The 20823-nt window shown below is 58.4% G+C and overlaps 2 protein-coding genes across 2 annotated transcripts; one reads left to right on the top strand and one right to left on the bottom strand.

The window, feature by feature from the left end:
• Nucleotides 1–6527: 6527 nt before the first annotated feature.
• On the top strand, nt 6528–10810 carry LOC141951436 (uncharacterized). Its single transcript, XM_074887657.1, has 9 exons — nt 6528–6833; nt 7273–7437; nt 7847–7959; nt 8651–9031; nt 9239–9405; nt 9769–9900; nt 10105–10219; nt 10316–10436; nt 10511–10810. The coding sequence occupies exons 1-8, from the start codon at nt 6528–6530 to the stop codon at nt 10317–10319; spliced, it is 1383 nt and encodes a 460-aa protein (XP_074743758.1). The 3' UTR covers nt 10320–10436; nt 10511–10810.
• Nucleotides 10811–18217: 7407 nt separating this feature from the next.
• LOC141951257 (kelch-like protein 10) lies at nt 18218–18802 on the bottom strand. Its single transcript, XM_074887268.1, has one exon. The coding sequence runs from the start codon at nt 18679–18681 to the stop codon at nt 18238–18240; it is 444 nt and encodes a 147-aa protein (XP_074743369.1). The 5' UTR covers nt 18682–18802; the 3' UTR covers nt 18218–18237.
• Between the last annotated feature and the right edge of the window lie 2021 nt (nt 18803–20823).

The raw sequence follows: 20823 nt of genomic DNA, 5'->3' as shown, positions 1-20823 counted from the left end.
CTGCGATGGTGTCAATGGTGAGGTCCACCCCTCGATCTCGAGCCCACCTGTATGTTGCATCTCTGCCTTGGTGGCCCGAGGTCTCATGGGCCCACTGGGCTATGAACAGTTCACCTTTACGCTGCCAGTCCAAGTCCACCTGAGCCACTTCGATCTTAGCAGCCTGGTCTGCCTGCTGGTTGTGTTGATGTTCATCAGTGGCCCGACTCTCGGGTATATGGGCATCCACATGGCGCACCTTCACAACGAGGTTCTCCACCCGGGCTGCAATGTCCTGCCATACTTCAGTGGCCCAGATGGGTCTGCCCTTGCGTTGCCAGTTGCTCTGTTTCCATTGCTGCAACCACATCCACAGGGCACTTGCCATCACCCACGGGTCAGTGTAGATATAGAGCCTCGGCCACTTTTCTCGCTCAGCAATCTCCAAAGCCAATTGGATGGCTTTCACCTCTGTGAACTGGCTCGATTCACCTTGTCCCTCAACAGCTTCAGTGGTTCGTCGTGTGGGATTCCACACCACAGCCTTCCATCGTCGATGTTTTCCCACAATGCGACAAGACCCATCAGTGAACAGGGCCTATCGCTTCTCCTCCTCTGGCAGCTCGTTATATGGTGGGGCCTCCTCAGCACGTTTCACCTCTTGTTCTGGTGACATCCCAGCATCTTTGCTCTCTGGCCAGTTTATGATCACTTCCACTAATCCTGGGGGGTCGAGGTTCCCTATTCGAGCCTGTTGTGTTATCAGCACAACCCCTTTACTCCACGTGGCATCTGTTGCATGATGTGTGGAGGGAGCCTTTCCTTTGAACATCCATCCCAGCACTGGCAGTCGGGGTGCCAGGAGGAGCTGTGTCTCAGTGCTGACCACTTCTGAGGCAGCTCGAACTCCTTCGTACGCTGTCAGTATCTCCTTCTCAGTCAGGGTATAGTTAGCTTCAGAGCCTTTGTATCCCCGGCTCCAAAAGCCTAGAGGTCGGCCTCGGGATTCCCCATGTGCTCTCTGCCAAAGGCTCCAGGAAGGGCCATTCTCCCCGGCTGCGGTGTAGAGCACGTTCTTAATCTCCTGCCCTGTCCGGACTGGCCCGAGAGCCACTGCCTGGGTAATCTCCTGTTTAATTTGTTCAAAGGCTTGTTGTTGCTCTGGGCCCCATTTAAAATCGTTCTTCTTGCGGGTTACGTGGTAGAGAGGGCTCACAATCAGGCTGTAGTTTGGGATGTGCATCCTCCAGAACCCCACAGCGCCCAGGAAAGACTGGGTCTCCTTTTTAGTGGCTGGTGGGGCCATGGCTGTTATCTTGTTTATCACCTCCACTGGGATGTGGTGACGCCCATCTTGCCATTTTATTCCTAGGAACTGAATCTCCCTTCCAGGCCCCTTAACCTTCTGTCACTTGATGGCAAAACCGGCCTTCAGGAGGATTTCAATTACCTTCTTTCCTTTCTCAAAGACTTCCTCAGCTGTGTCCCCCCATACAACGATATCATCAATGAACTGCAGGTGTTCTGGAGCCCCACCTTTCTCCAGGGCAGTATGGACCAGTCTATGGCAAATGGTGGAGCTGTGTTTCCACCCCTGGGGCAATCGATTCCAGGTGTACTGGATGCCCCTCCAAGTGAACGCAAACTGTGGCCTGCACTCTGGTGCTATTGGGATGGAGAAGAACGCGTTAGCGATGTCAGTTGTGGCGTACCACTTGGCTGCCTTCAACTCCAGCTCATACTGGAGCTCTAGCATGTCTGGCACTGCAGCACTCATCGCTGGTGTAACTTCATTCAGGCCATGGTAGTCCTCAGTCAGTCTCCATTCGCCATTAGGTTTTTTCACTGGCCATATAGGGCTGTTGAAAGGTGAGTGAGTCTTGCTGATCACCTCCTGGCTTTCTAGTCGACGGATCAGCTGATGGATGGGGACCAGGGAATCTCGGTTAGTGCGGTACTGCCGCCGGTGCACCGTCTTGGTGGCAATTGGCACTCGCTGCTCTTCAACCTTAAGCGACCCCACCTCCGAGGGGTCCTCTGAGAGGCCGGGTAAGGTGGACAATTGCTCAACCTCCTCCAGGGCAGCTATACCAAAGGCCCACCGGTACCCTTTTGGGTCTTTAAAGTACCCTCTCCTGAGATAGTCTATACCTAGGATGCACGGGGCATCTGGGCCAGTCCCAATGGGGTGCTTATGCCAGTCCTTCCCAGTTAAGCTTATTTCAGCCTCTAATAGGGTCAGCTGTTGGGACCCCCCTGTCACTCTGGAGATGCAGATGGATTCGACCTCACTGTGGCTTGAAGGCATCAGGGTGCACTGTGCGCCAGTGTCTACCAAGGCCTTATATTCTCGTGGTTCTGATGTGCCAGGCCATCGGATCCACACCTTCCAGTAAATCCGATTATCCCTTTCCTCCACCTGGCTGGAGGCAGGGCCCCTCTAATCCTGCTCACCATCACTCACTTGATCTAAGAGTGACTCCTGCAAGAATGACTTCCTGGTCCCCTCAAGAGGTCAAGCATACTGTTGGCCATTCTATTCTGTCTGGGGGGTTTCTGACTAGACACTGGAGCTGCATCTCTCTTGGAAGACTCCCCTTTCATGGTGGTCTTCCCTTTCAGTTGCTGTACTCGTGCAGCTAGGGCGGAAGTGGGCTGTCCATGCCACCTCCTCATGTTTTCCCCATGGTCGCGGAGGAAGAACCACAGGGTGCCCCGTGGTGTGTGTCTTCCACTGCCCTTCTCTTGGGTGGGGAAGCGCCTGCTTCTAATGGCTGAGACATCGGCCCGTGCAGGTGGAACGTAGGACATGTCCTGTTCCACTTTCTGGAGCCTCTGAGACAGTTCCTCTACAGCTGAAACCAAAGCATGTTGGGAGGAAGGGAGACTTCCCTCATATTGCCAGAGCTGGATAATCACTTTGTCCACTGTCTGAGTCTGGGTGTCTCGCCACCAGGACGCTACTGCTAATGCTTTGGAATGTCCCTCTGGTCCACTTTGCAGGAACTTCCACCACATCAACTGTGTGCAAGGGACCTGATCTGGATCCACTGGTGACCGCTCATCATTCAGATCACCATAGATCATGTCAAACACAGCCAATTCCCTGAGGTTTTGAATGCCTTTCTCCATGTCGGTCCACTTGCCTAACTGACATAGAGCATCATCCTGTAGGGGTACCTCTCCCTCACATCGAGCAGGAGTTGCCTCCAAAGGCTGAGGGTTTGAGCCTGTTTCCCTATTGCCTTGTCAATACCAGCCTGCCTGGCTAAAGGTCCCACCTGCTTGGCCTCTCTCCCCTCCAATTCCAAACCAGCAGCTCCACTATCCCAGCACCGGAGCAGCCAGGTGCAAATTTGCTCACCTGGACTGTGGCCGAAATCCTTCCGCATATCTCGCAACTCACTGAGGGATAGAGATCGGATGGTTACCTCCGGCTCTTCCTCCTGCTCTCGTGATGGGCCTGGTTCATTATCACCCTGTGCACTGCGAGGGGATTTTTTGGTATATTTGGTTTTCTGTATCGGGGCGACTCATACTGGCACTGCCTGTCCCTCTGGCCCAGCTGCTGTGCTGGTGGAGGCGACCGGTACTGGCGCTGCCTGTCCCCCTGGCCCAGCTGCTGTACGAGCAGGTTCACTTTCAGACCCTGCAGCTCTTTCTCCCCCTTGAGGGCAGTGATCAGTGTTAAGGGCGATGCGGTAAGCATGGGCAATCCCCCAGCACATCGCAGCGTGTTGCATCTCCCGGGGTTTGTCAGATTGGCAGCACACCTTTTCCAAACACTCCACCAGTTTATCAGGACTCTGCACTTGTTCGGGAGTGAAATCCCAGAACGTTGGGGGTGACCACTGACTCAGGCACTTGCCCATCTTCTCCCACACACCTTGCCATTTATAACTATCTGCCCCCGGGGCAGGTTTCCGGGTGGTGCTATTGTTGAAGTACTGCATGGCCCAAAACAAGATCTGGCAGACATTCAGAAAGCACAGAGCCACAAGCACACTGGCCTGGGTGCTCCAGGGATAGCTGAAACTCTCAAAAACCAAGAGAATCTCCTCCCCTGGCTCACCCATAGAGGGGGTGAGACCCCAAACAAAAGACCAGGCAGCAAACAGGTAGCGGTTCACCCCCACAAGCAGCGAAACGAGCCCATTATAAGCAGACAGTAACCAGTAGAGCAGAACAAGACCCCTGATACATTTTCCACTGAGAACAAACACCAGCACTAGGAGCACAGAGTGGAGATGAGGATTAATCCAGCCCCAGCACACAAGCAAATTGCCCAGCATTGCAAACATTTCCTATCAAACAAATGCAAATAAAACCAGAAAAAATTACACCTAACAGATTGCTCTAACACACTTCCCCTTTTGTCCTTATCTCAGTCTTCTCCAGCCCCACGTTGGGCGCCAAAGTTGTAACGGTTTAGCCCCTGCCGAGGTCTGAGACCACGCGGCCACTGCCCCTCCCCCACAAAGGGAGTGACATACAGAGCGCCGGGGCTGAGATAAGGAGAGGTTTAATACAACAGTGCGACAGCAACACAACAAACAACAACAGTAACAGTAATAGTGATAACAATGAACAGAGCAAAATATCTACCAATATAGCAGTGAGAGGAGCAGATGTACAAAACCACAAGCCCCGCGCTCCTGCGCCAGGATGTGTGACGGGCCAGGATGTGACGTCGGCATGGTATCTGAATACCCCGGCTAGAGCTCCCCCCCCACTGCTGGGGAAACTTAACCCTATCCTGGTTAAACCAGGACCCCCTGCCTGCAGTGTCAGTGCTGCCAGAGCATGAACCCCCTGCCTGCAGTGTCAGTGCTGCCAGAGCATGGACCTGCTGCCTGCAGTGTCAGTGCTGCCAGACCATGAAGCCCCTGCCTGCAGTGTCAGTGATGCCACGGCATGGACCCGCTGCCTGCAGTGTCAGTGCTGTCAGACCATGAACCCCCTGCCTGCAGTGTCAGTGCTGCCAGGCTCTGGGACCCGCTGCCTGCAGTGTCAGTGCTGCCAGGCCATGGACCCCCTGCCTGCAGTCTCAGTGCTGCCAGGGTCTGTGACTCACTGCCTGCAGTGTCAGTGCTGCCAGACCACGAAGCCCCTGCCTGCAGTGTCAGTGCTGCCAGACCATGAATCCCCTGCCTGCATTTTCAATGCTGCCAGGCTCTGGGACCCGCTGCCTGCACTGTCAGTGCTGCCAGGTTCTGGGACACACTGCCTGCAGTGTCAGTGCTGCCAGACTCTGGGACCCCCTGCCTGCAGTGTCAGTGCTGCCAGGCCATGAACCCGCTGCCTGCAGTGTCAGTGCTGCCTGGCTCTGGGTCCCGCTGCCTGCAGTGTCAGTGGTGCCAGGCCATGAACCCGCTGCCTGCAGTGTCAGTGCTGCCAGGCTATGGACCCGCTGCCTGCAGTGTCAGTGCTGCCAGACCATGGACCCCCTGCTCCAGTGTCACTGCTGCCACAGCGTGGACCCGCTGCCTGCAGTTTCAGTGCTGCCAGGCTCTGCAACCCGCTGCCTGCAGTGTCAGTGCTGCCAGAGCATGAACCCGCTGCCTGCAGTGTCCGTGCTGCCAGGCCATGAATCCCCTGCCTGCATTTTCAATGCTGCCAGGCTCTGGGACCCGCTGCCTGCAGTGTCAGTGCTGCCAGACTATGAACCCCCTGCCCGCAGTGTCAGTGATGCCAGGCCATGGACCCGCTGCCTGCAGTATCAGTGCTGCCAGACCATGAACACCCTGCCTGCAGAGTTCGTGCTGCCAGACCATGAAGCCCCTGCCTGCATTTTCAATGCTGCCAGGCTCTGGGACCTTCTGCCTGCAGTTTCAGTGCTGCCAGACCATGAACCCCCTGCCTGCAGTGTCAGTGGTGCCAGATCATGAACCTGCTGCCTGCAGTGTCAGTGCTGCTAGGGCATGGACCCCCTGCCTGCAGTGTCAGTTCTGCCAGGCTCTTGGACCCCCTGCCTGCAGTCACAGTGCTGCCAGACCATGAACTCCCTGCCTGCAGTGTCAGTGCTGCCAGGCTCTGGGACCCGCTGCCTGCAGCATCCGTGCTGCCAGACCATGAACCCCCTGCCTGCAGTGTCAGTGCTGCCAGACCGTGAATCCCCTGCCTGCAGTGTCAGTGCTGCCAGACCATGGACCTGCTGCCTGCACTGTCAGTGCTGCCAGACCATGAACACCCTGCCTGCTGTGTCAGTGCTGCCAGCCTCTGGGACCTGCTGTGTGCACTGTCAGTGCTGCCAGACCATGAACCCGCTGCCTGCAGTGTCAGTGCTGCCAGGCTCTGGGACCCGCTGCCTGCAGTGTCAGTGCTGCCAGAGCATGGACCCCCTGCCTGCAGTGGCACCGCTCCTCCGGCCCGGCCCGGCTCATCCCCCGGGTCCCGCCCAGGATTAAGTCGGGTCCCGCCGCGGCCGCTCCCGGTAGCGCCGCCCGCGGGGTGTAACGGGGGGCGTGTCCTGGGGCGGGAGGGGCGTGGCCTGCGGGGTCGAGGGGCGGGGCCGCGCTTGTGCCTAACTTACGCAACAGCGCCCCCACATGGCGACGGTTGCCGCGTCCCCCGCGTCCCCCGCGGGGTCTGGTTGGGGGGCGACAGCGACCCCGGCGTCAGTCCGCGGCAGGACACAGACGGAGAAGGAGCGAGGAGAGAGTAGGGAGAGGAGAGAGGAGAGAGCGAGCGACAGCGACCGAGAGCGACAGCGAGAAGGAGCACGAGCGGGCGGGGGCAGACCCCTGCCCGGCGCCGCCCCTTCGGGGACCGGCGTGGAAGCTCCGTGTGGCGGCGGCGACAGGAGGGCGGTTCCTCTGCTACACGTGCGCGCCGAGGTGGCGGGGACCCGGATGGTGAGTGCAGCCGGGGACGGAGGGGACGGGAGGGAGCGGGAGCGGGAGTGGGAGCGGGACGTGTCGGGAGCGGGGCTGGGGATGGGACGGGACGGGACGGGACGTGTCGGGACCGGGACCGTCACCGGGAGGTGCCGGGACCGGGACGGGGCCTCGGGATGGGACGGGAGGTGTCGGGACCGAGACCGGGAGGTGCCGGGTTCGGGGCTTGCGCTCCAGCCGCCGGTACCGGGCGGGCCAGATGCGGCGGGGGGGGCAGCGCTGAGGGTCGCTGTCGGGAGGACGCGGTGTCCGTGGTGACAGTGGTCGGGGACGCGCCCCCCCAGCCCCGGGCCCCTGCGGGACGTGGGCCGCGGCCCGTTGCCCTGGCAGCACGCTGCCCCGCCGCGGGAGCGGAGCGGCCGGTGCCCCCGTTCAACCGGCCGCTGCCTCCCCACAGCCGGGGCCGCCGGGCCCCGACATGCCGATCGCGGAGAAGCGGACGGAGGCGCTGAGGCCGGGCCCGGAGGCGGGCGAGGAGGCGGAGCCGCTGCAGCAGGTGGAGGTCGAGCCCGGCACCTGCGACAACGCCAGCCCGTGGGAGCTGCTGCGGGACAAGTACCAGGTGCTGAGCCCCTGCCCCGAGGCCACCGCCCGCCAGCCCAGCCCCGGCCAGAAGCCCCGTGGCCGCGAGGCGAACACCAGCCCCCTGGAGAAGGACTTGTCCCGCAGCAAAGCTGCCAGCCTGGAGCACAGTGCAGCGGGGAAGGTGGCCAAAGTGTCCCAGAAGGCCAAGAAGGGAACCAGCGGCTCCCACACCTCTCAGGAAAGAGGCTGTGGCACGGGGCTCCCTGCAGGCCCCGGCGCCAAGCCGGCTGCCCCCAAAGGCTCCAAACCGGCACAGCTGAAATCTTCAGCAGCTGTGTCTGTTCCCCTCCCCTTTCTCTGGGCTCCCCTTTTTATTTCCCCCCCTTGGCTCACAGAAACATCTTTTCTTTAGACCACCAAGTTTTTATTTCTGTCAATACCTGCAGGGCAACGCTCCGCAGAAGGCGAGCGGAAGTGACCGCCAGGCACTGACTGTCCACACCAAGGCCACGACCACCACCCCCCCCGACTCTGCTCCGCAGCCTTCCGGCAAGTCGAGGTAAGCGGTGCCAGTTGCTGCCGGGCTCCGGTCGCAGCCCTGGGCTGCTCCACCAGGCGACTGTCCGGTGTCGCAGCTGGCTTGGGGGCAATTCTGGCAGCCGGCTCTCCTGCTCTCCTGGGCTGGCCGGGCTTGCTCTGGGTTCTAGAAGCAAGGTGGTTTCTCTGAGTGTTGGCACAGGGTGGAGGGGAGCTTTGCAGTCCCTGACCATGTAGTAGTCTCCCGTGGATCGGGAGGCAGCAGCCTGGTCTGGATCTTGCTCCGGGTCTCCCTTGTAACCTTCACCATCAGCATGTGCTGCAGCAATGCCCACCCTTGCCTAATCCCCCGTGGGACAGCGTGTGCCCCGCGCGTGGCTGGCCCTGGGCAGGTGCAGGGTCGCTCTGCGCCTGCAGCTGCTGCCCTGGGAGCGGGGACTGATTCACATTTCGTGGCAGAGATGGTAGCAGTTGGGTGCTGAGCTCCTTCACCTCGGGGTGGGGAGGAAGAGAGGGGCTCCCGCTCCTGACCTGCCCACCAGATCATGTCAGCCTCTTTTCCTGTCCTTCAGACTGTCCTCATTGGCTCTCAAACTGCCAAATAGTGAAAAGCCTTCCTCCAGCTTCATCTTCAACTCAGCCCCTCAGCTCCCAGCCTCCCCCCTGACCAATGGTTGCACTGCCCACCCTTCATACCACCTTTCTCCCCGCAGCAAGGAGGAGGGGCTCGGCCAGGTCACCTCTGGCTCCTCCAAAAAGAAGGGGCAAAAGCACCATCATGGAGCAGATGACAGCCCTGGCGCTCTGGCTGCGAAGGACAAGGATGAAGTCTTCGAGCCCCCCAAAAAGAAGAAGAAGATGAACCATCTCCCTCAGGAGAGCTCAGTGCCCCTCGCAGAGAAGGCGGCGGTCGACAAGTGCCCCGGCAGTGGTGGGAATGGGCTGGGCTGTCAGTTGCTGGAGAGCAGGCCCAAGCAGCAAGTGTCCGAGCCCAGAAGTCACCTGGGCATGGATCCCACCTCTTTCCTCAAGAAGAGGAAGAGGAGGATGGAGGAGGCAGGAGAGTGCTGCAGCAGGACACTGTCCTCGGGCAGGTGAGGGACTGGGGTCACACCTCCGCTCTGCCTGCGGGCTGGCTCCCTGCACTGCCACCGGCTGCACGGAGCAGGCTGAGGGTGGCTCCCCCCTCCCCGAGCGCAGCGCTGGGGTGCAGGCGTCCCTGTCCCCCATTGCCCTGCGGAGAGCTCAGACATCCCCCTCGGGCCTGGCTGGCGCGGGCTGACCCCAGCTGCCTTCCCCAGCTCTAGGGAGGCCGAGTTGGAGCCGCCGAGCACAAAGCGGCAGCGCACTGTGGTGCCTGAGGCTGGGCAGAGCGACCAGCGCAAGCGCAAGTGGAGGGAAATCCTCAGCAGCCCGAGCCTGGAGCTGCCAGCTGCCAGCAAATTCTGTGCCACGGACAGCAGCCGAGGTACGGCCATGCGCCTCCACCCTGCCCGCTCCCCTGCCCACGCAGCCCCTCGGAGCACTGGGGCGCAGTCACCAGCGCTTCCTGGTCCCCACCATGGCCCGGTGGGTGCCCGTCTCCCTGCCCCTGTCCCTGGCTGAGCTGCCGCAGGCCTGCATGCTGCTCGTGGCGGGGAGCTGCCTGCTTGCACCCTGCCTGAGGGTGTGCTCCTCTGGGGTGAAGATTTACCCCCCAGCTCCTCCCTGCCCCAACACCTTGGGGAGATCTTGTTAGTCCCGACAGCGTCTCCTGGGGCGAGATCTGCCTTGGCGATGGGGCAACACAGGAGCTGCCTGCGGCTTGTCCTCACCCCGCCTGCGTCCGCAGGGACAGCCCGTGACCGGCTTGGCCGGGCTGGAGATGACTGTGGGGCTGGCGCAGCACCCGGGAAGCTGGCGGTGTCCAGCGTGGTGGAGGAGCTACTCAGGGAGTCCTTGGACAAGGCTTATGGCAAACAAGGTAAACCCCGCTCGCCTGGGTGGGCAAAGAGCCACGCGGCTCCCTGGCCTTGAGCCCCGGACGTGGGCAGAGCCCTCGGTGCTGGAGCCTGAGCTCCCCCCAGCACCAGTGCGGGTGGCTGCGGGGGCTCCTGGAGCCGGCCGAAGGGCTGTTGGGGGGTGCCACAGAGCGGGCTGCTCCCCCCCTGACCGTACTGCTCCGCAGTCTTGGCCTGGTACGGCGGGGCCTCGCCGTCAGCCAGGATGCCATTTGGGATGCGACACGGCCCCGGGGCGAGACCATCATTGACAAGTGGGACGAGGAGTTTGACAGAGGGAAGGTGGGTGCTGGCCCCGTCCCGGGCTGGGGTGGGTGGGAGGAGGCTGGGGGGGGGACTCTGCAGTCTGAGCCCAAGAGCCTTCCTGCCCCTGCACAGGTAAAGAAGAGCAGACAAATGAAGAAGCGGGGGACACACCGCTTCAGGCCCTTCCCGCAGCAGCAGGACAAACGCAGGTTCTGTTCTGCCAAGTCCTCCAGCCTGAGCCCCCAGCCCTGAGGTGAGTGATCCCCAGGGCGGGCAGGGAGGGGGACAGCTGCCCGGCGGGGTGCTAACGCTGCCCTTTCCTCCCAGGTCCCCCAGCAGGCGAACGGAGCAGTCCCGGGTCAAGGACGGGCTGGGGAGCGGTGGGGACGCTGACCCCGAGTGTCGCCAGGGCCCCAGCCCTGGGGTCAGGCCGTGCTTGGCGTCCGTCCCCTGCCCTCCCCTCCTCGGGGCGGCTCCCCGCTCCCCTCCAGCTCAGCAGGGGCCTCTGGAGCTCTGACCGCCCAGTCCAGGCCCCTCCACCATCTCCTCTGGGCCTGGAGCAGCCCCTTCGCCCCCACTCCCAGCCTGCACTTTAAATCTCGGGGGCTCCTGGGAGGTTCCTGGGCCAACCACAGGTCTGATGGGGAGCGGCTGAGGGAACTGGGGGGGTTTAGTCTGGAGAAGAGGAGGCTGAGGGGAGACCTCATGGCCCTCTACAACTCCCTGAAAGGAGGGTGCAGAGAGGGGGGATGAGTCTTTTTAACCAAGTAGTAAGTGATAGGACAAGAGGGAATGGCCTCAAGTTGCACCAGGGCAGGTTTAGACTGGATATTAGGAAGCGTTTCTTTCCAGAACGGGTAGTCAGGCGTTGGAATGGGCTGCCCAGGGCAGGGGGGGAGTCCCCATCCCTGGAGGGGTTGAAGAGTCGGGTTGACCCAGCGCTGAGGGATCTGGTGGAGTTGGGAATTGTCAATGTCAGGCTGATGGTTGGACTGGATGATCTTCAAGGTCTTTTCCAACCTAGACGATTGTGTGATTCTGTGATTCTGCTCCGTCCCCGGTTGGGACCCCTCACCCCCCCCTTTCCCCTCTGCCTGTTGCAGTGAAACCCTTAGGTCCCCCCCCTCCCCTTCCCCTCCCCATCCCCTCCCCGCCCGGCCCGGCCCCACGCTGAGCGCGGGAGGCGGTGGCCGGTCCCCGCGGGCTCGGGGCCACCGGACCGTGGCAATAAACTCGGTGTCTGTGAACCGGCTGCTCTGATTGGTGGGGCGGGGCCGGCCGGGGAGGGGCGGGGATAAGGGGGGGGCGGTGATAAGGGGGTCGGGGATGGGGTGGCGCCGCCCACGGCGGGCTCGGCGCCTTCGTCACGCGGGCGTGACCGGGGCGGCGGCGGCTCCGGTCAGTGCGGCTCCGGTCAGTGCGGCTCCGGTCAGTGCGGCTCCGGTCAGTGCGGCTCCGGTCAGTGCGGCTCCGGGGGGCTCCGGGACCCTGCCTGGGCCGGGCCCCGGCGGGGCGAAGGGCCGGGCTGGGTGCCGAGGCTCCGGGCAGGCAGCCGGCGGGGGCCGGGGCTCGGGGCTCGGGGCCGGGGCGGTCCGTGACCCGCGGAGGGGGGGGCGGGTCTGTGTGCGTCTCCCGGTTTGGGCCGCGCCGCTCCCGGGTGGAAGAGCGGGGTCGGCGGCTCCTGGTCGGGCTGGGGGGGCGGCGGAACCCGCGCCCGCAGGTGCCAGGGGCGGCTGCTCACCCCGGCGTGGCCGCGGGCACCGGCCGGGCGGGGCCGTGGGGCGGTGGAGGAAGTGCCGGGAGGAAACGGGCACCCGGTGCCCACAGACAGCGCGGAGAGCGGGGCCCCCCCGCAGCCCCCGGCGCTCCCGCTTCGCGGGCGGCGCGGCCTCATCCTGGCCTGGGGCTCGGCCCCAGCGGCCCCGCGCAGCCCCGCTGTGCTGCCCTGCTGCCAGGCTCTGGGACCCGCTGCCTGCAGTGTCAGTGCTGCCAGACCATGGACCCGCTGCCTGCAGTGTCAGTGCTGCCAGACCATGGACCCGCTGCCTGCAGTGTCAGTGCTGCCAGACCATTGGAATCTATCGTTGTGGGAGAGTGGGACATTTTGAGAGAGAATGCCCATAGTTAAAGAAGGAAGAGAAATTAATTCCGATCATGAACTTTGAAGACATAGAATAGAGGAGTCAGGGGTGACTCCCAGCTCAGCTGTACCACGCGGTGTGGCGGGGGCTGGCTGTCACGGAGCCCGTCTGCTGCCTCTCCACCCATTTGATGTCAGAGCCGCTCCGGTGCCATCAGCCCCAGAGCCGGCATCAGCTCCAGCACCACACGCCAGGCTGCCCCCCGTTTCACCCACAAATTGCCCTATGCCCCCAGATCCGTGTTTGACCGCCAAATGCCCCACTTTTCCCACAGCATTCCCCCGTTTGACCCCCAAACCCAGCTTTGACCCCCAAATCTTTCACTTTGACCCCCAAAAATATTGCTGTTTGACCCCCAAGTCAGCCTCAGCACCCCAAAAATTCTATTTTTCATGCCAAAATCCATCGTGAATCTCAAAATCCCCCAGTTTCCCCCAAAAATCTGCTCCAGCACCCGCAAAGCCACCCAGTTTCACCGCAAAATCCTCCTTGGACTCCAGAATCCCCCATAAAAGTTATGAGCACAGCACTATTTTTTTAGTTTGGATTTTTATCTCTTTTAGATTTAAAGTTTGAATTTAAAAAAATTTAGTTGAATTGATGTGGAAAACATGTTCAAATCACCAAGTATTTCTTTCAAACTAGAATAAGCAAAGTAGAAGCTACAAAGAGTATTCTGGCTTTAAAGCGTTTCGTATTTTTGAACCCAAATCTACAAATGCCCTAGAAAAATTCTTTTATTACTGTGCCACAAATGTTATGATCCACACCTTCTAAAACATTATTGTCGAAGTTGTGTGGTAGAGACGCAGGCGATCAGTGGCTGGGCTGTGGCCTCTCAGGCCATGGATCTCCTTTTGTTCAGAAGACTCTCAGGCTGCAGCAAGCGCCCAGACGTCACAGCGAACACGGAGGGTCTGAAAGGGAAGTCAGCAAAATAAAAAGAAGGAATGGGCAAGAAAAAGGCAGAAGCCTGAATCCCGTCTGTCCTAAATAATGAACTGCTCGGCTCCGGGCTGGCCGCACAGGCCACCGGCAGTTCAGGGTCTTGGGCAGAAATCTTCTGCAGTTTGGTATTATCTCCTTCCTCACAAACTAAAAATAAACCAATAAAAGGAGACGCCTGTTCCTTAGTTCAGTGAAGGGAAAAGCAACTTCTCTTGAGGTCTGTTTGCCTCTTTTGGAGGATGGGCCGGAGCCCGAAGGAGAAGAGCGCCCTGACAGCAGCTGCTGGGCAGGCTGAGGGGGTGCGGGGAGTCTGCTCCCGGGGGAGCTGCGCCACTGTGTGTAGCTCAGTCGCTGTTACTGGGGGTCGGAAGCCAGTTCCCAGCAGGCACACCGTAACTCCTTGCTCTCTCTCTCTGCCCGCTGACTGTCCCGGTACCGCTCCAGATGTGCAGCCAGTGGGACGCCCACCGCTAACGGGAGATTCTCGCCTCAGGACGCCGCAGCCCCGAGCTTCGCCCTGCGCTTGGCCCGTGAGGAGCCGCGGCTCCGGCTGCAAACCCCGGTGAGGGGGGGATGCGGGTGTGGGGCTTGTGCAGGGAGCGCCTGAGCCGCCGGGTGCTGGGCGGGGGCAGACCCGTGCCAGCCAATTCGCCTTTTAGCCCCAAACGCCTGTTGGCAGAGATGCCGGTCTCCTGGGGGCGGTGGGGACGTGCTCCTGCCTCTGGAAAAGGTGCCTGAGTTCCGGGCGTGAGAAGGGCGCTGGGGTTTAGCGGTCAGGGTTGAGGCAGGTGTGGAAGATGGCAATAGCTGTGATCTTTAGTCAGAAAAAAAATATTTGTATGTTCAAGAACTTTGTTTCCTCTCTTCTGCTAATCCAGTACGGAATATGAGCCAAAAGAGGAAGCTGGCGCTGTACACACTGCACACTCCTAAGTCTTCGTTTTAAAGTATGTGTGAGGTCAAGCTAGGACATGCTTTGCAATTTGTGTATTTACTGCAGCGAATTTTCTGCTCTTCCTGGCTGTTTCCTGTGGTTTTCAGCTGGCTTTACCTCCACAGAAAGAAATACTGTGTATGTGGAAGAGGCCATTCAGAATCTTCCCTTAGGAGGGTTTTTTTATGTGCTCTGCTTTTAAATGACAATCTGTATTATTGATGCCAGTGTTTACAACAGCTTTCTGATTCCCTGGTTGAAGTATTCTGAGCCTAATCCAGCCACATGCGTTGGTGGCTGGGAGAAAGCCAACAGGTCGTCACAGCAAACGGTCCCAGCCGAGTCCTGACGTGGCTTCTGCAGTGGGGGGACGGGCAAAGGAAGGATGCTTGTGATTCACTGTGATTTGGCAAAGAGTCTTTGAGTTCTAATTTCCATCATGTTTTTACTCTTCCCTTCTTTCCAGGGAGTGAAACTGATTTCAGCTCTTCAAGAGGCATGCACAGTATTTAGTGCCTGAACACCACGTGTCTGCTGCTGGAAGCAAAAGATCTTCTTTTTCTCACAAGTAAGCAAAGCAATTTTTCCTGGGTAGCGCAAGTGTTGCTAGTGCAGAGGTAGACTGCTGTGTGAGGTCTTGCAGCTAAGACATACAGTATCAGCACTGTGAGTTTTAAAACTGTTTGGGTAACTCTGTGCTCTCGGTCAGCACTTACACTGATGAGAACTGTGATAGGAGAAAGGGGAAAAAATGCTGTGTTTGAAAAATAAGAACTGTGACTATGCCAGGTCAGCTGACTGGTATATTTTTGTTGTTTATTCATCAAATAAACGTGGGAGGTACAGTCAGGTAAGCCAGAAGAGGCATCGGCTGGAGCGGAGGAGACAGCTGGGTGTATGTTAGTGAACAGCAGTACTTCTAACCAGTTGCCCTTATCCTTTTGCTCTTATCACTGTTCTCTCTCTGTAATAAACTGTCAGCTCAGCAGGTGCCTTTCCAGATCATGATCTTATTTTTTGTAGGAAGGAGGAGACAATATTGCCTGTGATGCTTTTTTCTTAAACACCCTTGCCCAACCTTTATATAACTAAAATTGGATGCAAATAAAACCCATTATCATAGTCAACTATCTAAATGAACCTTTCATGAAAGATTTCTGTAAGGTTTCTCCCTATCACGTGTGAAGTGCAAATCCAGACAGGGGTGTTGGGATGGAGCCGCGCCCGCTGTGCTCCACCCAGGCAACCCCTGCTGGTTCCATTTTTGGAGCGGGCGGAAAGAGTTCACATGGACAGGACTGTTTGCTGCCCTGTGTGGAGGAGCTGGCAGGCGGGCTGGGACCGGCAGCAGGTCACCCCTGTGCTTAAGTCAGAGACGTCTCCAAGGTCGCAGGGTGCCCCGGTGGGCAGAGATGGGCAGAATGATGCTGAATGAGCAGTTTCCTCTCTGTGTGGTGAGACTGTTAGAGAAACAAACATTACTTAAGTGCTCTCTGGGTTAAATCTAACAAGTAAAGGTACTGGCTGGGGGAAAAAGCAATACTAAGTATATGAAGGCCTAAAATCATCTTACTTGCAGTAAGATTCTGTATCATTTCGTATGTTATTGTGCATTTAAATGTAACCTTAAATTAGAGCCTACTGAGCTACTGAGTTGGACAGAAGTGCTCTGTAGCAGTGCTCCTTGCAGTGCATCGCACAGCCTGTGCCAGTTCTGCCTCACACAAGAGCTGATGCTGTACCGTGCAAAGTGGACAGAGATGTCTCCTTTGCAATGTTCTCTTTTAACTGTTTGACGTGAGTGAAAAACTGGGCTGCACTTAGTGGTGATCATGACTTAGTCAGGAACTGAGCTCGAGGGATAAAGCGGCGCGGTGTGTACAGTTTGATTCAGTAAGTGTGAAAATTTGCTCTGCTCACATATTAAGGGGACCGAAGGTCCATGTATCTTGCCAAATTCAGCAACTTAACTCTGAAAGCAACACCTCCTCCCTTGGTTTTACATCTTCTCAGCTCCTCTCTTCGATGTGGCACAAGCACAGCGTGATGAACCCAGTCACAGGCTGAACATCGACTGGATTTCACAGCGGGGCGGTTCATAGCAGCAGTTTGTAACGCCCACGCTCACCCTCTGACTGCCTTAGCCCATTGCTGCTCTCGACACCGAGTTTGGCAGCCTGGCTTTTCCTGAACAGCCGGGCTGCTGATGGATTTATCCAAACGTGGGTGTTTCTTTCTCCACGTGCTGAAAGCAGTGGCAGAGGTTGTTGGTGCCGTCTGTGCTCATGGAGCTCCTGCGGGGAAAATGTGTCAGGCGTGTTTTCACGCTTGTGATGGGTGACCCCGGAGTCGTATCAACTTTTAAATTGGGTAATGTCCGTCCTGGGTTGGTCTTCTGCTCCTCATTAAGGGATTAAACAAAGCTTTTGCTCTGTGGGGAAGTTCCAGAATTTATCAGGGACATTTCTGTATTAAACAAGCCTTGTTTTTGTCAGTATGACCAACTGTAGAAAGTAGTATATGGGGCTTTTCTGCCAGTGTCACTACTTAACTTCTGATAAGTATGTGTCATTAAACCCGTCATTTGACAAATCATCTTGCTTATGTTAGGTTAATAGTAACAATAGTGATAAAAATGTGACTTTTTTTCATACAGCCCTTCTCATCCTTTATAAAGGACAATAAGGTTTGTTATGTCCCTTTGTAGATGGGGAAATGACTATAGAAAGATTAAATGACTTAAAGACACATTTCATGTAAGAAACAGTGACTGTGAGCCAGCAACGTGCACTTGCAGCCCAGAAAGCCAACCGTGTCCTGGGCTGTGTCCAGAGCAGTGTGGGCAGCAGGTCGAGGGAGGGGATTCTCCCCCCTGCTCAGCTCTGGTGAGACCCCCCCCTGCAGTGCTGTGTCCAGCTCTGGGGACCTCAGAGGGGATCCCCCAGCTCGAGAGGGTCCAGAGGAGGCCACGAAGATGCTCGAGGGGCTGGAGCACCTCCCCTGTGAGGACAGGCTGAGAGAGTTGGGGGTGTTCAGCTGGAGAAGAGAAGGCTCCGGGGAGACCTTAGAGCGGCCTCCCAGGACTGAAAGGGGCTACAGGAAAGGGGGGAGGGACTCTTGATCAGGGGTGTAGAGACAGGACGAGGGGTAACGGTTTTAAACTGACAGAGGGAAGATTTAGATTAGATCTAAGGAAGAAATTCTTCCCTGTGAGGGTGGTGAGGCCCTGGCACAGGTTGCCCAGAGAAGCTGTGGCTGCCCCCTCCCTGGAAGGGTTCAAGGCCAGGCTGGACGGGGCTTTGGGCAACCTGGGCTAGTGGAAGGTGTCCCTGCCCGTGCCAGGGCGTGGGACTGGATGGTCTTTAAGGTCCCTTCCAACCCAAACCATCCTGTGACTCTATGACAGGGCAGTGATGGGTTTGCCAGGTCTGCTGGTAACTCGGCATCTGGGTCTGTTGTGATCTCCTGGGCTTCCCCTGCTGCCCTGGCTGGGTTTGGTCCCTGCTCTGGCTTTCTCCAAGGGCCGGCAGTGGGGTCTCTCGCCGGCTTTGAATGATGGCGACACTGGAGATTCAGGGGTCTGTAAACACTCTGAAAAAAGGAAATACAGACAATCTCTTGAAACTGCAACCAAATTCTCAGCCAGTGAGGAGTGTTCAAGCCCTTATCATTGTGTTTTCCTTGTGTTATTCCATGGGCTTTTCAGGAGAAGGCGCAGGCTGTGTGCAGTGAGGGTTGCTGCGATTGCTATGGAGGCACCACCGGAGAAATGGCTGTAACCTGTTAGTGGAAGGTGCTGCTTGTCATGGCACAAATGGGGTTAATACACAAGAACAACCTACCCAACCTCCAAGCAATTGTTCCTCTCATGGGGTGTGTTCTAGTTGGTTTAAAAGAAGGGAAAAAAACCCCACACAACAGAAACCACCATACGGACTTATCATGTCATGTTTCACTGTAGGTCGAAGAGGTGAAATTCATCCAAGTAGAGAAAACCAGGAGGACGGACGTTGTCTGGGATTGGTGCCGCGTCACCCACGCGCGTGGGAGCTGCGCTGTGGCTGCTGCAAGGCTGCGTGGCGCTGCTGGCGTCTGGGCAGGTTGTGAGCGACCCACCTCTCGACAGCCTCGCAGACGGCGTCGGCTCGTGTCCCGCCGCGCTCGGCCTGCTCGACGAGGAGACTGAGCTCGGGGACGGAGAGGTCGAGCAGCTCCGCGGACACCCGGGTCACCTCCGCGAAGTGGCGGAGGATGAACGCGTCGGCCGCGTCTCGCAGGTCGGGAGAGTGATAGCACCCTGTGAGCCTCCAGATGCTGATGCAATTTTCCAAGCAGAGCTGGGATTTGAGGAACTCGCAGCACAGCCCGACGATGCCCATGACATTGAACTGGTCTGCTGCCATGAGCAAACTCTCCACATTGTCGGCCGTGACCGGCACTGTCCCGGTGTAGGCGTAGTTGATGATGAGCCTCATCGTGTCGGGTGAAGTGCCGGGGATTCTATATACTGGCTTCTCGGCTCTGTTGCACCTGCTGCTGAACAAAGCCCTGCAAAACCAAAGCAGCGCTGGGGGAAAAACCAGCTTTGCTGGGTTAAGCCCGGACCCCGTGATCCCCTGGGCCGCCTTCCCCGGGGACCAGGGTGGGCACCCGCAGTAGCCGTGCCGGGAGGCCGGGCAGTGGGTTAGTGCCGGTTTGACAAGCTGGGGGCTGTAAAAAGGAGCCACAGCCTCTGGCTGTGGCCAGAGAGTGACAGGGCGAGGGGTCCCCTCGCTTCAGCAAGAGCAGCTGCGAGTAACGGCCTGTGGGGAAGGAAAACCTCATGCCCGAGGGCTGCCAGCCCTGCACCGCCTCGGGGCTCGTCAGGCACCGCCTCAGAGCTGCTGGTCGGTGCTGGGCTGGGGGTGATTTCTGGTGCCCAGGGAGGGACCAGGACCACAGGAGCTGCTGGGTGAGAGTTCAGTGCTGTTGGAAGCGCTGGAGATACCCCCAGGCGCTGTGACCCAGGCCAGGAAATGCCGTTTGTCCCCATCCCCTCCTGCGTCCAGCACTGACCTGAAATAGTCACTGCAGCTACAGAGGACGGTCTTGTGAGCCTCGAACTTGACGCCGTCCACGCTGATGGTCACGTCACAGCCGTTCCCCTCCAGGCAGCGATCGCTGAAGCTGGCACAAGCCATCTCCCTCACCTTCCTCTCCGGGCGTGAGGATGAAGAGCTGGCTGGTGCTGAGCTGTCACCCCTGCTGCAGCCCGAGGCAGTGGCAGGTGCTTCTCCCTGCGGCGCTGCGGGGCTTTGTTGTGGCCCTCCAGCATCGTCCTGGAAACCCTGCCCGGTGGTTCTGGAGTTGCCCCATTATGATGTCACCCCCTCACAACGTCACAGATGCGGGGGAGCGGGACCGGCCGTGAGCCCCTCCGCAGGCGACGGGGTCCTGGTCCTTCCGGCCCCTGGCTCCATGGCTGCCATCGGCCTTCACTCAACCGCAGCCCCGGTGACCCGGGACCCCCATCCGCCCCATTTCTGCCCCATTTCTCCCTTAACCTTCATGGGTTAAAACCTCCTGGGTGGAGCCTTCCCGGGGGTGTGGCCTCTCCCCAGGGGGCGGAGCCTTTGCTCTCCCCCCCCCCCCCCCCTGCAGCTGTGGGTCTGTCCCGGTGGGGGCGTGGCCTGACCACAGGGGCGTGGCTTGTCCCAGTATTGTCCCAGTAGGGCTGTGGCCTCTCCTGGGGTGTGTCACAGCACAGGGGTGGAGCCTTCACTGTGTTTCCTTTTCCAAACCAGGGGATAAATGGGGGCTTTGAGGGGTGTGGCTTGTCTTGGTGGGTGGGGCCTGCTGCAAGAAGGGTGTGGCCTCTCCAGGGGGTGTGTCCCACCTTGAGGACGGGGCTTTCCCCACTCTCCCTTGCCATAATTGATTATTGAGTGCACTAGCAGGTGTATTCCATCAGGGCCCATGAACTTCCATATGTCCAGTTTGCTTACGTATTCCCTAATCTGATTCTCTTCCACCAAGAGTACGTTTTACTTGCTTCGGACTTTTCCCCTGATCTTCTGGGGCTGCGATTCCTGAAGGCTGGTCTTCCCAGTAAAGATAGAAGTGAAGAACTCGTTGATGACCTCGGCCTTTTCCATGTCCTGTGTCACCAGGGCCCCTGAATGGGGATTGAGCAGCAGACCCACACTTTCCCTAGTATTCCCTTTGTTTACATCCTTGTAGAAATCTCTCTTGCTTCCCTTCACATCTCTTGCCAGATTCAACTCCAGGCCAGCCTTGGCTTTCTCAGCCCCATCCCTGAATGATCGGGCAGCTCTTCATTCCATCAGCCATCATACCCTGCCTCCATCTCTTGAACACTTCCTTTATATGTCTGAGTTTACTCAGGAACTCCTTGCTCATCCACACAAGCCTTCTGCTACTTTTGCTTGATTTCTTGCTTGTTTGCAGGAAATATATAAGAAAAAACATATGTAACAAAAACATGTCCCCTGTCTTATCTACTTTGCTTTTGGGGTGAGGACTGTGGGCTGCTATCCCCCACTTCCATGGGTTCCTCTGCTTGTGGTGGCAAGCTGGGTGATGCAGAGGATGGCGCATTTCCTCTGTGACTGAAAGGA

Source organism: Strix uralensis, chromosome 17 (assembly GCF_047716275.1).
Source record: "Strix uralensis isolate ZFMK-TIS-50842 chromosome 17, bStrUra1, whole genome shotgun sequence".
NCBI lineage: Eukaryota > Metazoa > Chordata > Aves > Strigiformes > Strigidae > Strix > Strix uralensis.
Note: the sequence above shows the minus strand (reverse complement) of the source record. Positions and strands in the feature narration are given on the sequence as shown.